We start from the raw sequence: 16,495 nt of genomic DNA on the forward strand, positions 1-16,495 counted from the left end.
GTACAAGTTTGACGGACTATGACAGAAAACAGAGCAACTCAAAACCACGTACGAGACTCCGCATGCAAGTCAGGTTCGGTTTCTTGAAAGACGACGACGACCGAGCGAGGTCAGGTAGGCCCACCGGTGTTCTGCTGGGTGAGCCGGCGGTCCGGGTACAGGGAGCCGCCGAAGCCGGAGCACATACCATGCCACTTGGGCTTCTAGACCGTGCCCCGCAGCGTGTCCAGGCGGAGGCCGAACACCACCTTGCCGGAGAGCCAGAACGCGGTGCCGCCTTGTGTATATCTTCGACCTTTCTTGGTTTAATGTTATGTTTATATTTAGTTGCGAATTGAACATGAACTCGGGCATATATATTACTGTCACAATATCACTACTCATCATGTTTTACCTAGTGTATTTTGGAATTAAAATATACCATAAATTTTCTAACGGATACTACCAAACCTGTCACTTGTTATTATCTGTGGCCCACATGTTTAGTTTTTTATAATTGGTTCCTCCTCCTTTCTAACCATTAGATCTGGCCCCCTCAGCGGTTCCTAAAATCTCCAAGCACCGTAAAATTTCTCAATCCACAATGGTTCCTTTTGGTCCTCCCATGCTTTACGTCCACAAGAAGATAAGTTGCAATGTAATAATAGTCATCATCATCAGAGGAACCAATCTTTACGATTCACTGCAATTACAAATTTCAAAGCCATTGCAAGATAAAAATATTGATACATTATAATTTAACCACTAGTATAATCTATGGTAGCCCCCATGCATATATATAGGCTACATATATACCCTTAATTCTATACTTCCTCACCATAGCCTACATATATCATCATAAATAGTTGTAAATGCAAAAAAAAAGAAGCAGAAAAGTTGCCTCGCTCGGATGTCAGCCAGCATGCATGGCGTGAGCTGATGGGTGTGCGGTGCAAAGCGGCGTGGCCTGGCCGACAGCCTGCTCCAAGGCCGGGTTGGGTTGCGCTGTCCTGTCCTCTGCTCAGGGGCGGGACACAAGAGGGAGCCACAGTGTGGGCGGAAGAGGGGGCTCATTTATATTAGGGTAAAGTCTGTTTTTCAATCCTGAACTATCACGATAGTCTGATTTTGGCCCTTGAACTACGAAACCGGACATCCTACACCTCCAACTAACGAAACCGTTTGAAAAACAACCCTGGCCCAGCCAAAGGTGGTTTTGCTATAGTAAAATTTCTGAATTTCTAGAATTTCACACATCTCTCAATTAAATAATAAAGAAAGCATAGTTAATATTGTCTAAAAATCATGATATTTTTTTGGCAGGTAGATAAAAAGACAAGGAATTTATTTTGGCTAGATGTGGTACATTAAACATAATGGAATTTGAATTATAAAATTTTAAAAATGGGTAGAATTCAAAATATCTTTAATTTTTGGGTCAGCTAAACCTTTGATAAAAATGAACTAAAAATATGATAATTCATAATTTTTTATTTAGTTTAATAAGGTATTTTTATTGGCCCAAGTTTTTATGAAAGTTTTTGAATTCCTTCACAACGCTCAAATTTGAATCAAATTTGATTCCTCAAATTTTAATTTATGAATTTTCTATAGAACTTGGGCTAATAAAAAGTACCTAACTAAATAAAAAATTATGAATTATCATATTTTTAATGCATTTTTATCATAGGTTTAGCTGACCTAAAAAATCAAGAAATTTTGAATTCTACCTATTTTTAAAATTTTATAATTCAAATTCCATTATGTTTAATGTATCACATCTAGCCAAAATAAATTTCTTGTCTTTTGATCTACCTCCCAAAAAAATATCATGATTTTTAGACAATATTAACTATGCTTTCTTTATTATTTAATTGAGAGAGGTGTGAAATTCTAGAAATTCGGCAATTTTACTGTAGCATAACCGTCTTTGGCTCAGCCAAGGTTGTTTTTCAAACGGTTTTGTTAGTTGGAGGTGTAGGATGTCCGGTTTCGTAGTTCAAGGGCCAAAATCGGACTATCGTGATAGTTCAGAGTTGAAAAACAGACTTTTCCCTTTATATTATGCAGGCATTTGGTTTTCATATTGATCGACGCAGATTAATTAATATCGATACATAGGAACATTGTGAGGAAAAATTTCAAAATCACAAAGGAAACATCTATCCCTCTTTTTAATTTTAAGCAAGAGATATGTGTAGGAGAGTTTCCATTTGGATCAGCCCGCATGATCGACAATAATACAAACTACAAATCGGGGAGAGATTATATTTTATTTATATTGCTCAAACAGAGGTGGGCCGTCCTCCCTGCTGGCTCTTGGTCTCCATTGACAATGACAGGGAGCAGAACACCGTGGCGGTAACCATGGAGAAGAGCTGCGCACCAATGGACGGGAGACCAGAGCCAGACACTACACCCAGCAGCCACAAGTCATGGCTGCGTGCCTCGTAGTCGTAGTAGGAGCCAATTCCAAACCTCTCCGGCGGGTAGACGAAGGAGAAGGAATACACGGGCACCGGGTACACCACGGCGGGCAGGAGGCTGACGACGAACACGAGCACGGCAGCCTCCTTCCCCCTCGCTGCTGTCACGAGCCGCCACCCCCGCCGGAGTGCCCACAGGGTGTGGCAGCCTCTGTCCACCGCCGACGCGGCCAGGCTCACCGTCGTGACCGCGCCGACGTACATGAACACCAGAAGGGCGAGGAGGAGCAGCAGGTAGCGGCCGTACAAGGGCACGGTGTCGTTGGTCAACGTGGAGACGAGGAGCAGCACCAGGAGAGCCGTCAGCGACGACTCGAGCGCCCCGACGAAGGCCGCGGTGGCGACAAGGCCCCCGATCCTCTCCCTGACCGCCTTGCGGGTGAGGCGCTCGCCGGAGTAGGTGGCGGCGGCGGCGAGGGCAGCGGCGAGCTGGGTGGCGAGCTTACTCGCGAGGTACGCGAGGTAGATGACGAGCAGCTTCTTGGCGTGCTCCCGAGTGGCCTCCACGACCTCTGAGAAGTAGCTGTAGCTCGCGTGGTCGTGGGTGGTGGTGGTCTTGCTGTTGAGAGCTTGGATGTCGGCGAGCGTGGCCGCGACCAGCGGGTGGGCCAGGTGGACGGCGACGGCGATGAAGACGAAGGTGTGCGCGAAGATGAGCAGGAAGGTGGTCGCGAAGAGGCTCACGTCCTGCGTCGGCAGGAGCAGGGATTCCTCCACCAGTCGGACGCATGGTGACCTTGCTGCTGCTAATTTGGTGCTGCCCATGGATCGGAGAGGTCGAGCGCGCCGAACAAAGAGGAAAAATTGTTGTTGCAGTGGGACAAGGGAAGTGGTAGTGGATCTGGACACCTGTTCGATCGAGGCGTGCGTGTGCGTGCGGTTTGGTTAATTTTCCATACCAATCGCTGGACAGAAGCTAGCTAGCATTGGGTGAATTAACGGACCGCGGGATGTCACTGTCGTGTGGTCTCAAAAGTCCCAAGGACGACTTGGAAAGCATGGTCCTCAGTCAACGCTCCGGTGCCGGCCTTAGGCTCTCCACACTCGTCACTCTCCAAATTTACTCTCTAAAAAAAATATTTCATCCTGGTCATCGAGATTCTCTACTATACATTCAGTTTCTCCGCGCTCGTTCACTCTATTTTTCTACTCCATACCAACTACCAAGGCGTGGGGCCCATGTGTCATAATTTTTTTTCTTTTCTACCCCCTCTCCCCCGGCCTCTCTCTCTATCTCCCTCCCTCCTCTCTCCCTCCGCCACCGCGCCCTCCTCCCCCGGCCACCGCCGCCGGCCACCACCTCCTCCGCCGGTGCGGCGGAGCCAGGGACCCGTCCCCGGCGGCGGGCCTCGCGGCAACTAGGCCGTGGCGGCGCGCGCCGCCGGGCCCGAGGGGGGGGCCTCCTCCCTGCTCCCGCCGGCGGCCCGCCCCGCTGCACCGCCCTCCTCCCGGCTCCCTCCTCCCTCCTCGCGCCTCCTTCCAGCGGGGACGCGCCGCCGTCTTCCCTCCCGCGTCGGCCCCTGCGCGCCGGCCTCCTCCCCTTCCCTGGCATGCGCGCGGCGGTGGCCTCCTCCCCCTGCCCCGGTCCCTGCTCCCTCCGCTCGTGCGCACCAGTCGCCGGTGGCGAGGGCGGACTCGGCCTCGAGCCTGGGCGGGTGGGCGGCGGAGGTGCAGGGGCCCGCCCCTCGACGACGGAGGCGCGGATCCACGGCGGGGCTGCGCGAATCCGCGGCGAGGCGGCCGCGGCGCGGCCCCTGCTCGAGTTCCGCCCCCCGCGGCGGGGGAGCACGCGCGGCGGGGCTCTTCCTCTGCTCCCCTCCACGCAGCTCGTCGCGGCGTTGGCACGGACTCGGCGACGGCGGCCTCGCCTCCCTCGCCGGCCGCAGCCCTCCTCCCCTGCTGGGCGCCGCACCTCCCCTGTCCTCCTCCCCTCCTCCTCTGAGCGCGCGGAGGCCAGGCACCTAGAGCTCGCCGGCGGCACCACCTCCCGGGGATCCATGGCGGGCCGGCGAGCCGTCCTACTCCCTCGGTGGCGCGCGGCGAGGCGGCGGCAGCAGCGCTCGGCGAGCCGTCCTCCCCCCCCTCGGCAGCGCGGGCGGACGCAGCGCTGCAGGGAGCTGCGGCGGGATGCGCGCGGGGTGGTTGGCCGCGGCCGACGTGGAGCATAGCGCACGTCCACATGCTTCTCTGGGAATTGCGGACGAAAGGCCCTGCGGTACAATAGCGCAGCTCTTACAGAGCCCCACTGCGGGCTTTTTTTTCTCTAAGCGGCTCTGTAAGCTGCGTTGCGTTTCTTTTACAGAGGCCGCTGCGGGCAGCCTTAGACTGTCCGCGGCGGTGTCCCCCAAATCCTCCTGAACCTGTAAAATAGAGGATTCGATGATTAACAGCTGCTGCAACGGCCTCTCCTAAGGCTCTCCGCACTCGTCACTTTCCAAATTCACTCTCTAAAAGAAATATTTCTGTCTGCTCATCGAGATTCTCTTTTCTATATTCAGTTTCTCCGCATCCATGCATTCTCTATATTACTCTTTATACCAACTACCAGCCGCGGGACCCACTTGTCAGGATTATTTTATTTTTTATTTTTCCCTTCTTCCTCTCTGTCCCCTTCCCTCCCCCACTCCCCGTCTCTCTCTTTCCCCAATCTCCCTGCCGGCGCTCCTCCACCCCTCCATGGGCGCGCCCCTCCTCCCTCCCCCTGCTCCCTCCCCACGCCGGCCATGGGCGCTGCCGCGGCGGAGCTCGCGAGCGAGGGCCTGGAGGAGGCGGCGGCGGAGGCCGCGAAGGCCCCGGCACCCCTACTCTCCTGCTCGGTCGGGCGGAGGCCGCGGCGGCCGGGCGCGCTGTGCGCCTGCAGGAGCGCGCATGGACGGCGAGAGCTCGAGCTCGGCACCCTCTCTCTCCCTCCTCGTTCTCTCTCTCCCCCTCCCCTACGGATGTCCCTCCCCTGCTCCCTCCCGCAGGCACGCCGCCCCCTCTCCAGCGCCCTCTCCCCTCCAGCCGCGAGCAGGGGCCCCGTCCCCGGCTCCGGGCCTCGCGGCGGAGCGGCGGGGTGGCCCGCCCGCGGCACGGCGGAGTGGTGCGGACGGCGGCGGCCCGCACGGGGAATCGAGCAGGGCCTCTCGGCGGTGGCGGCGAGCGCACGGGACTGCAGCCGGCGAGCAGGCAAGGGCGCGCGGGACCGCGGTGGGCGAGCGGGGACATGGCGGGCGGCTGGCGAGCTCCTCCCTCCCGGCGGCCGTCCTCCCTCACCGCGGGGCTTGCTCACGGCGCGGCGGTCGGCACGCAGCGGGGTAAGCCGCGGGCGGTGCTGCGGCGCGAAACGGCCGCGGCGGGGGCCGTGGGCGGGAGGAGCAGGGGGCGTGCGCGCGCGGAGGAGCAGGGGCCCCGCGCGTGCTCGAGCTCCCGGCCTCCCTGCTTCGTCCCGTCAGCACGCCGCGGAGGAGGCCGGCCGGCCGGCGCGGCGGCATAGAGCCTCCGCCCCCTCCCCCCTCTCCTATCCTCCTTGTTCCCCATCCTCCTCCATGCGCCGAAGCCCTTGCTTGCGGCGGCTCGCTTGCCCGCCGCGAGCTCCAGGCCCTTCCTTGCGGCGCGGCAGGGCTCCGGCAGGTGCAGCGAGGCAGGCCCGTGGCGGCGGAGGCGGCTTACGAGCAGTTGGGGGGCGCGGCATCGATGCCGGGCCCACCCGTAGCGCGCGAGCGCTACATGCGCTGGGAATGGCGCGTGCCGAGCCGCGCGCTAGCTTTCAGTATGGCATAAAAAACGCTGCTGCGGTGTTTTTTTCTCTATCTTCACTCTGAATATGCATAGAGAACGGCTTACAGAGCCCGCTGCGGAGAGCCTAAGGGAACCAGCAATGTGAGTAAAAAGCAGTTCTTAGACAATAAATGCAACGCTATTGACTGCCCATATACATTGTGAGACTGGTCCATAGTAAAAAATTTCTTAAGGTCGACCATAACACTATGGTTATCCGTAAGAAATAAACAATGTTGTTCACGCCACCCCAGGAAAAGAAGCCAGTGAGAAAGAAAGCAGCCGGTTGGGAGATAGCTCATTCTTGTAGTAATATAGATGGGGCTCGTAGCTAGCTATTGACAATGTGGCACATGCAATAGTTGAGGACTGGCTGGATCCACTCATATAGCACGGCTGGTCCTCAAATATTGCTGCTGCCCTAAAGCCTCCCGTAAAATACGGTCTCCATCCCTCACCCTCTATCTTTCCGGGGCGCACGGACATCCCCCAAATCAGCTCGCCCGTGCGTCCGCCTCCCCCTCCCCTCGCTGTCGCCGCCTTCTCCTCTCCTGGCTGTCGCCGCCTCCCCTCCCCCGCGCCGTCGTCGCCTCCCCTCCCCCTCGGCATCGCGCCATCGCAGCCTCCCACTCCTTCTCGGCGTTGCGCCGTCGCCGGCGGCGGCTGCGGTTGGCGGCGGCGCGCCCGCGCCTCTGCTGGGCGGCGGTGGGCTGCGGTCGTCGTCTTGGTGGGGCAGCACGACGCCGAGGCCGAGGCACGCCAACGGGAGGCACATCCTTGGCGGCTGCAGCTACGATCTGGTCGGTACCTGACCTCTCCCCCTCCCCCTCGTCGTCGGACATCCGGCCAGAAGACGACGGCCAGGTCTTTGTGGGCACGGCGGCTGCAGCAGCAGACCTGGAGAGCATTGGATCGTCGGCCACCTCGAGGTAGGGTTTTTCCTGAATACTTGTGAATTGGAATTAGTGAATCTTGCTTACCAATCTTTCTATACGAAAGTTTGGATTTGCTTGTGAATTGAGCTGAAAGGTAGAATCTTGCTTGTAGACATATATCTGTACAAAGGTAAATTTCACCCACAAAAGGCCATAGAAAATTAGGTTACTCATCTTACATGTGCTCCAGATAGTGAAAGAATCCATATCCGTACGATTTCAAGAAACTGACAGTCAGACACTGTATTTCCTCACCAAAATCCATGACTTTAACAATGATGAATTGTCTGGCGTGCTAACAAAACAGATTGCAAATTTGACAAATCTTGAAATCTTGTAAGTTTTCTTTAAAGTTGACTGGTGCATTAAGACCGGCCATCCTATTTCGTAAAAGAAAGATTAGATCATCCTATTTTGTAAAGTTGACTGTTGACTGTTACATTTGTACTACCTTTGCATCTTGTATGCTGTTCTGCATTTTCAAAGCTGGTTTAGATGTGCAAAATTGGCCAAGATTGGCCAAACATGCTTTTGTAAGGTTTTCTGCATTATTACTAGTAGCAGTTCCTTTAAGGTTTTCTGCATTATTACTAGTAGCAGTTCCTTTCTCTGATGTTGGCATTATTATCAGTTTATCAGTTTTATCTTACATATCGAACTGTTTTGGCATGGCAGACTGATCAGGATATCATTCCTACATACGAGCTGGAAGATGTTTGGCAATGGACAGGCATGACAAGGAGAAAGAGATGGCGTCAATTCTTCTATCCTCACTAAGCATGGAGCAGAATAATAGCCTGAATGAACTACCAGTTGTTACTTATGGGTGTGTAGCTGAATAATAGCCTGAAAACTTCTCTCGGACGTGTTGAAAACTTCTCCAGAGTGATGTTCTCTCTTTCCTGAAATGCTGAAATGAAACATTGTGTACGGATATCAGTTAAATATTGTCCAGAGTGATCTTCTCTCTTTTCTGAAATGCTGGGATCGTAGTCACAGGTTGACAGACACCAACTGTTCTGAATCTGACAATATTGTGTTCGCCAATATTGTTCATGCCAAAATGTGACTCCAACTTAGAAATGATGTGTTGCATTTTTAGAGAAACATTGTCTGACTAACTACAGACTACCTTGTATTTTCTGCATGTCAGTAATATCAGTAACCAGAAAATTCAACTTTTTGGAGTGGCTTACAGTGATGTGCAGACTGCAGATTCAAATGGAGCTTGAGATACTAAAAAATGAAGATATGGAAGCAGATAAACTTCTGCTGATTTATAACTGATATCTTTTCACAACAGTTCATTTGTAAAGCTTTGTGCCTATAAAACTTGATCTGTACTGCAGTTTGATCTGGACATCACATGAGCAGGACAAGCATGTGTCCCAATAATTGTGAATAACTATATCAGAAGAGGTACTCAAATCATACAAGAACACATAGAACTGATCAGAAGAGATAAATTTTGAGAATGAGGTCAATACTGCAATCAAGTGTATCTAAAGAGTTGTATCAGCTAACAACCCGGGTACACGCAAAAACTGCAGAAAAAAGAGCCACAAGATCGCATTATCATATCACTGATCAGCTAGCTGATCGTGCAGGCAGGCGAGGCGAGCAGTCTGACAGTTGCAGCTGGACAGCGCATGGCGGCAGCTGTTCTTCGCTGGTGGTGCCCCTGCGCCGGCCCAGCACTGATGAGATCTCGGCGTCCTGGTGACATTGTGAGAAGATGAGATCCCTGCACTGATGCACAGTACCTTCAAGATTCAGATGAAGATGATGGTCTGCCGCCCGCGTCCAGCAAGCCCGGGAACCAGGCCCAGGACCCGCGCCGCGCCGGCGAGGAAGAGGAGGGGGCGCGGCCGCCGGCGTTTGGGAGGAGCCATGGCCGCCGGCGAGGAAGAGGAGGACCGCGCCGGGGGAACGGCGGGAGCTGCGTCGAGGCGGGAACGGCTGGGCGGCGACTCGGCGAGCGGCTGGGCGAGCGGAAGGGAGTGGCGAGCGGGAATACAGGATGGATTTACGGGTTACTGCTGCAGTAATAGTAATTTAGAGGATTAAAAATTTTTAAGGGACTATACGAATATTCCTTTTTAGAGGGTGAATTTTGGGGGCTACTGCTGCGGACAGCCTTAGTGGTTCGAATGGACGTAGCCAAGAGTACGGTCTACGGTATAACGTGTGGATTACGCATCTGTGCTAGCTAGTTATCCCAAGCCCCCTATATATATATATATATATATATATATATATATATATATATATATATATATATATATATATATATATATATATATATATAGTCTACTCATTCAAATATTTCTTGAGAGCCCACTAACTAAATTGGGATGACTTTTGCTGGAACCTAACTGGAATGAAATAGGAAAATATAGCAAAGACTTGTTTGAAACAATATTTTCAATTGCCTGGAATGTAGGAAAGGTGAAAGAAAGAGCAAACAAATTACTAGTATCTGGTTTGCTCTGCAACCATATGTAAGACACAAGAAGATCCAGGCCGTGTTTGGTTGCGCTCTGTAAAATTTTTAAAAAGGCATCTTTCTACATTTGAAGTACTAAACATAGACTATTCACAAAAATAATTACAGAACTCGTCTGTAAATCGCGAGACGAATCTAATGAGCCTAATTAGTCCGGCATTAGAGGTTGTTTACTGTAGCATTACTGTAGCAATTTAGCATCTGATTACAGCCTAATTAGGTTCATTAGATTCGTCTCGCCATTTACAGCCAGCAGTCGCAATGCGTTCTTTATTTCGTCTAGATTTAAGTCTTCATGCAGGTGCCGAAAAAAAAATTTGAAATTTTGAATTTGGTAACCAAACACGGCCCCAAACACTCACCTTTTCGCACCATCTTCTTTCCCAAGTCTGGCCACCCACGGCCACTGCTCCAGCCGCTTTCCGACGATCCCGTACCCACAGCCGGCTTCGCCATTCTACCTACCCGCTGGCCAACTCCTCCTTCCCCATCGTCCTCGCACGCATGCCCCAGACTTCGCTGGCGAGCCGCCACTGCCCCTATACTGGTAGGGAGAGGCCGGCCAACATGGCTTCCCCACCGGTGCACCCGGTTCATGGCGTGGACCATGGAGATAATAAGAGGTCCTAGTCCACAAACACCTGTAGACCTAGTCCATTAAACCGGTCCACAATGGACCACACCCTCAGCAGCATCCCGGTCCACAAGCCTACAGACCCTGTCCACAGCACAGTACCCCTCTTTTTCCATTTTCTAGAATTTCCTTCAATTCAAACTTTTAAACCCTATATCTCCTCCGTTTCAAATCCAATGGCCGTGATCTTCTCACCTAATTTCAAGCTGTTGGGGGTGTAGACCAAGGGCCCCCACACAGGACGTAAAGGCTCACTAACGAAGTGTATACCGCTGTAGCCAAGAACGAAAGAGTCGCTACGGAGGGGAGTCCGTGGGCCTCGAGGCCCAGGATCGTACGTCGAGCTGGTGGCTCGTCCGAGCCATCCCCACTCGCCCGAGCAATCTCCGCCTCGCCCGAGCTATCTGGTTTGCCCGAGCTAACTACGCCCGCCTGATCATTCGGTTACCCCACAAACCTTGTGCGTGCTGCCTACGCGGTGCCCCCACATGAGGAATACGGGAGGGCGGGGCGTTACGCTGCACGTCACCTCGGACATCCGTTGTACGCTGACAGAGCGGGACACTCGAGGGCAGACGGCGCACGTCGCCCACGCCGCTACCGTACGTAGCCCACGATGCTACGGAATAGACTGTAGCGCCGTATGCCAACCTCAGAGATACACGGGTCACTGTAGCAGCCTCCAGGATGACGTCTCCCGTAATCCCCTCGCCAGCAGTAAGCTAGGATGGGACGCGTCTGACCCCGGTTCTCCTCAGCGCCAGACCGGGCCCACCACGACCAGCGAAGACCGGGAGGAAGACCAGGACATTTTTGCACTTTCCCCTTGCGTTTGTATTCTTTACCATTGTAAGGATCGGGCCCTCCTTCGCCTATAAAAGGAGGCCCCGTTCCCATGCGTATTGCAATCGATCAGACCAATATACACGACATCACCTTCACACTGAGCAACAAGTGGATTCACGAACACTTCTCACACCAAGGCTTGAGCTCACACGGCTCTCCCTTGCATCCATTGTACACACCCTTGAGCACAGTAACACGAAGAACACCACAACTGGATGTAGGGCATGTTGCCCGAACCAGTATAAACCCTCTGTGTCCACTGTGCTACCATCCAGCTCCTGACGCGCAATCTCCAGCCATATAAATTTACTAGCCCCGACAGTTGGCGCGCGCAATCCCCAGCCATATAAATTTACTAGCCCCCGACAGTTGGCGCGCCAGGTATGGGCATTTGCGCTTGACGTTCGTTCATCTCCAGGCGGCTGGATGGCTGACCATGGCGTTTCCTGCGCCCCGGGCACAAGCGTGCGTTACGGGTCCCTCGATTTCATCGTTGCTAGCGACGGCGAGCTGGTGCGGTCTCAGTCGGGCCGCCCCACGCATGTCCAGACGATGGACTCCATCACCGTGGCCTTCGGCAGGCTGCGGCTGGACGACACAGAGAGCGATGTCTCCGCGGATGATAGCAACTCTATTCAGAGTTCCGCCAGCGAGTACGAGCCCTCCTTCTCCATCGATACGGAGGAGCTGAGGCGCCAGTTGGATGCAGCTCTGAGTCCCTGCGTGACTAAGGGACATTGTCTTCTCCTTGGCGGACATCATCGCGCAGCTTTCTGGCAACGAGCCGCTGCCCCGGGAGCTAGTTGCTGGACCCGTACCGGTGGTGATGCCTTTCGGCCTGCGTACGCCAGGCCAGAACCTCCTCGACACAGCAGCGCGAGAGATGGCCAGACGGTTTGGATTACCCCCTCCGGACAGCGAGTTCGCGGGTATGGTCGAGGCGGCCCTGGAGTCAGTCCACAATCTGCTCAAGGCGGTCATCGAGGACTGTTCGGGTTCGTGCTCCAGTGGCGGGGATCATCACCCCTCGCGAGAGTGTCTGATGGCGGAGATTGCTGAACCCGCCGACGGAGCCAACGCCGACGGCGATGATGGCGATGGCAAAGAGCGGGAAATGGAGCATACTCCCCCGTTGCAGCCTCCACTAACGATGGAGCAGCTCTAGGAGTGGCAGAAGGAGCTGGACGAGGCAGCAGAGCAGGTCGCTCGGGAACGCGCTGAGCTACCTGCGGAGTTGCGCTGTCGCAGTGTCGGCTGCGGTGCTCGCGGAAGAGCCCGCAGCGTTGCGCGGCAGATTGTGAATAACGGAGAAGGACTACTCCTCTTCGATCACCCAGGGCAGAATCTCGCTGCCGCGGCCGCGTTGCTCCATGTCCTCCCGGAGCCCGAAACTCCGGAAGCGTGGGTGGCCCGACAGCGGATTAGCGCCTTACTGGACAAGGCGGCAGAGCAGCAGGCGGAGAGCTCTCTGTCGCGCCGTCGGGCGGCTTCATCAGCTCGAAGGACCCCCACGGCAGCTTACATCCATGACGTGTCGGTGCGCCAAGCGTCTCATCATGACGAGAGACTCCCGAGGGCTCCTGTACGAGAGCGTCTGGGACAGAACCGTGACGCACGGTGCACGTTAGACGCCCGGAGGTGCGACCGGGCGGAGTCATCGACCGCTGAAGTGACGCACGGTCGCTATGTACGTCGCGGCGGCCGCGCCGACAGTGACGACGATCAAAGTCCGAGTCCTGATGCTCCAGGTCCACGGGTTTTCGGATCTCGGATCCGTAATGCGCAATCCCGCCGCGATACCGACCGCCGACCAATATCACTTGGTACGCCGGCGAGACCAAGCCTAGCCTTTGGCTGGACGATTACCGCCTCGCATGCCACGCGGGCATCTTTTCATCATCTAGAACTTGCCATTGTTCCTCGCCGACTCAGCGCGGGCATGGCTCGAGCACCTTCCGACCGATCAGATCCACTCTTGGTCAGACCTCAAGGAGATCTTTGCAGGGAACTTCTAGGGCACATATGTGCGCCCTGGTAACCCGTGGGATTTGAAGGCCTGCCGGCAAAGGGCCGGTGAGACCCTCCGCGAGTATCTCCGGCGTTTCACCAAGCAGTGTCACGAGCTGCCCGATGTGACCGACGCAGACGTCATTGGGGCATTCATCAGCGGAACCACAAACAAGGAGCTGGTCCACAAGTTGGGACGCAATAGTCCACGCACGGCGCATGATCTCTTTGACATTGCGACCAGTCACACGACTGGTGACGAAGCTGTGGGAGCCATTTTCCCTGACAGCAAAGGCAAAACCAAGCACGACAAGGCGGTCGGCGAGGGCTCCTTGGGCCGCAATGGGAAAGGGAAGAAGCACAAGCACCAGGGCGGGGGCGGAGACAAGTTCGTCGCCTCGGCCGAGCGAAAGGATAGGGCACCTGGGAGCTGACCTCCACCTCAGGATTCTCCGGACCATTTCGAGAAGATGCTCAAGAAGCCGTGTCCGAACCACGCTGGGCCTGTCAAGCATCTGTACAAGGACTGTTTCCTTATGAGGAAGTTCCTTGCGTAGAACCCGAAGAAGCGGGAGTATGGCCGGCATGGCAACAATGACAAGAAGCCCGAAGCAAAGGCCCAGGGAAATAATGGTGACGACTGTGATGTCGCTGAGGGCGATGGCGATGGCAACAAAGGGGACGAATACTCCCACCCGCAGGGATGCATGATGATCTTTGGCAGGCCGGATTCCTATAGCTCCAAGCGTATACAAAAGCTTCGTCATCGCGAGGTGTATGCAGCCGAGCCTGCGGTGCCGACCTATCTTCGGTGGTCCGAGCTACCCATCACCTTCGATCGGAAGGATCATCCCGACTTCATCCCTCAGCCGGGCAAGTACCCGCTTGTGGTGGATCCGATCGTCGGCAACATGAAACTCTCTAAGGTCCTCATGGACGGAGGGAGTGGCCTGAACATTATGTACGCGGAGATGCTGGACGCTATGGGCATCGATCGCTCACAGCTTCGTCCATCCGGTGCACCGTTCCATGGAGTTGTGCCTGGGAAGCAGGCGCTACCTATCGGGCAGATCGACCTGCCAGTGACATTCGGGGATCCGACCAATTTCAGGACGGAGACCTTAACGTTCGAAGTGGTGGGATTCTCCGGGACCTACCACACGTTATTAGGTCGGCCGTGCTATGCTAAGTTCATGGCAGTCCCCAACTATACATACCTCAAGCTAAAGATGCCCGGGCCGAGGGGTGTCATAACTGTAGGCACTTCCTTCCAGCATGCCTTTCAGTGCGAAAAGGAGTGCTGCGAGCACGCCACGACTGTCATTGCCTCAGAGGAGCTTATTGTTCTAAAGGCAGAACACGAAGAAGGGCCCCTTGATTCCAACGGCAAGAAGTCTGGATCGTTCCAGGCGGCTGTGGACACCAAGGAGATTGAGGTTAACCCGGGCGCGAAGGACGGCATGATGTTCCTTGTCGGGGCCGGCCTATCCACCAAATAGAAAAGCGCGCTCGTCGACTTCCTCCGAGCTAACAAAGATATCTTCGCGTGGAAGCCGTCCGACATGCCGGGGATCCCAAGGGAGGTCGCCGAGCATGCCCTGAAGATCAATCGTGGGTCGAAGCCCGTCAAGCAGTGACTGCGCCTCTTCACTGAGGAGAAGCGTAGGGCGATAGGAGAAGAAGTCGCTAAGTTGTTAGCTACAGGGTTTATCCGGGAATGCCAGTACCCCGAGTGGTTGGCCAATCCTGTTCTTGTAAAAAAGAAGAATGGGAAATGGAGGATGTGTGTTGACTATACGAGCCTGAATAAGGCGTGTCCGAAGGATCCGTTTCCTTTGCCGCGTATAGATCAAATCGGTGATTCGACCGCGGGGTGCGAAACCCTCTGTTTTCTTGATGCGTACTCCGGGTACCATCAAATCGCGCTGAAAGAAGCCGATCAACTCGCTATCGCATTCATTACGCCCTTTGGTTTATATAATTACACGACCATGACGTTCGGGCTGAAAAACGCAGGTGCGACATACCAGCGCTGCATGACTCAGTGCTTTGGCAAGCTAATCGGTTCAATAGTTGAGGCTTATGTCGACGACATAGTAGTCAAGACGAAACGGGTCGACAAGTTAATCGCCGATCTTGAGCTCGTTTTCGCGAAGTTGTGTGCCAACCGAATTAAGCTTAACCCCAAAAAATGCATTTTTGGGGTGCCGAGCGGCATGCTGTTAGGCTACCTTGTTTCCCAGCGAGGGATCGAGGCGAACCCGACCAAATTCGCGGCCATCTCAAAGATGGGTCCCATCCAGAGCCTCAAGGCGGAGCAAAAGGTCACCGGTTGCGTTGCAGCGCTTAGCCGATTCATCTCACGCCTCGGCGAGCGAGGATTGCCGCTCTATCAGCTCCTTAAGAAAACCAACAATTTTGCTTGGATCGATGAGGCCCAAGATGCACTCGACAAGCTGAAGACGCTCCTTTCGAGTGCGCCGATCTTGGCCCCGCCAGTGGAGGGCGAGCCCCTCCTGCTTTACCTCACGGCCACCACTCAGGTGGTTAGCGTCGCGCTCGTGGTCAAGCGGTCAGAGGTGGGACATGTACATCCAGTTCAGTGGCCGGTCTATTTCGTGAGTGAGGTGTTGTCCGACTCGAAAACTCGGTACCGTCAAATTCAAAAACTGCTCTACGCAGTCCTGATTGTGAAAAGGAAGTTGCGCCATTACTTCGAGTCCCACCCAGTCACGGTGGTCTAGTCTTCCCTCTCGGCGAGGTAATCCAGAATAAGGATGCGACAGGTTGGATAGCCATGTGGGCGCTCGAGCTCATGGGCCAGGGGATTACTTACGCGCCACGAACGGCGATCAAGTCCTAGGTATTGGCCGATTTCATCGCGGAGTGGACCGAAGTGCAGATGCTGCCGGCTCCAGTCGAGCATGAGTGCTGGTGGATGTTCTTTGATGGCTCGATGATGACGACCAGCGCTGGGGTCGGTATTGTTTTTGTCTCTCCCCTCGGCGTGAGGATAAGGTATTCGATTCGACTCTATTTTCCCGCTTCAAACAACGTTGCGGAGTACGAGGCCCTCGTCAATGGCTTGCGTATCGCCTCTGAAATTGGGATCAAGCATCTCGAGATTCGGGGGGTTCACAATTTGTCGTTGATCAAATCATGAAGGAGGCCAGTTATCATAGCGAAAAGATGGCGGCCTATTGCCGGGAAATCCGTCGTCTGGAGGAGAAATTCGATGGTCTCGAGCTGAGGCACTTGTCGCGGATGTACAATGAAACCGCCGACATGCTAGCCAAAATGGCATCGCAGTGAGAGCCTGCTCCGGTAGACATCTTTGCGCAGG

The 16,495-nt window shown here is 54.5% G+C and overlaps 2 protein-coding genes across 2 annotated transcripts; one reads left to right on the forward strand and one right to left on the reverse strand.

The window, feature by feature from the left end:
• Positions 1–2,123: 2,123 nt before the first annotated feature.
• LOC120650958 lies at positions 2,124–3,332 on the reverse strand. The gene has a single exon (XM_039928276.1). It carries the CDS (start codon positions 3,228–3,230, stop codon positions 2,265–2,267), a length of 966 nt encoding a protein of 321 aa, XP_039784210.1. The 5' UTR covers positions 3,231–3,332; the 3' UTR covers positions 2,124–2,264.
• Positions 3,333–14,084: 10,752 nt separating this feature from the next.
• LOC120647793 lies at positions 14,085–14,789 on the forward strand. The gene is made up of 2 exons (XM_039924636.1): positions 14,085–14,588; positions 14,652–14,789. Exons 1-2 carry the CDS (start codon positions 14,085–14,087, stop codon positions 14,787–14,789), a joined length of 642 nt encoding a protein of 213 aa, XP_039780570.1.
• The last annotated feature ends 1,706 nt before the right edge of the window (positions 14,790–16,495 follow it).

Source organism: Panicum virgatum, chromosome 1K (genome assembly GCF_016808335.1).
Source record: "Panicum virgatum strain AP13 chromosome 1K, P.virgatum_v5, whole genome shotgun sequence".
Taxonomy (NCBI): domain Eukaryota; kingdom Viridiplantae; phylum Streptophyta; class Magnoliopsida; order Poales; family Poaceae; genus Panicum; species Panicum virgatum.

Bases quoted from the DNA above. Each gene is read 5' to 3' on its own strand.
- LOC120647793 (XM_039924636.1), top strand. From the start codon at position 14,085: ATGGACGGAGGGAGTGGCCTGAACATTATGTACGCGGAGATGCTGGAC. The intron at 14,589-14,651 runs GTTAACCCGGGC...TCCACCAAATAG, and splicing joins TGGACACCAAGGAGATTGAG to AAAAGCGCGCTCGTCGACTT.
- LOC120650958 (XM_039928276.1), bottom strand. From the start codon at position 3,230: ATGGGCAGCACCAAATTAGCAGCAGCAAGGTCACCATGCGTCCGACTG.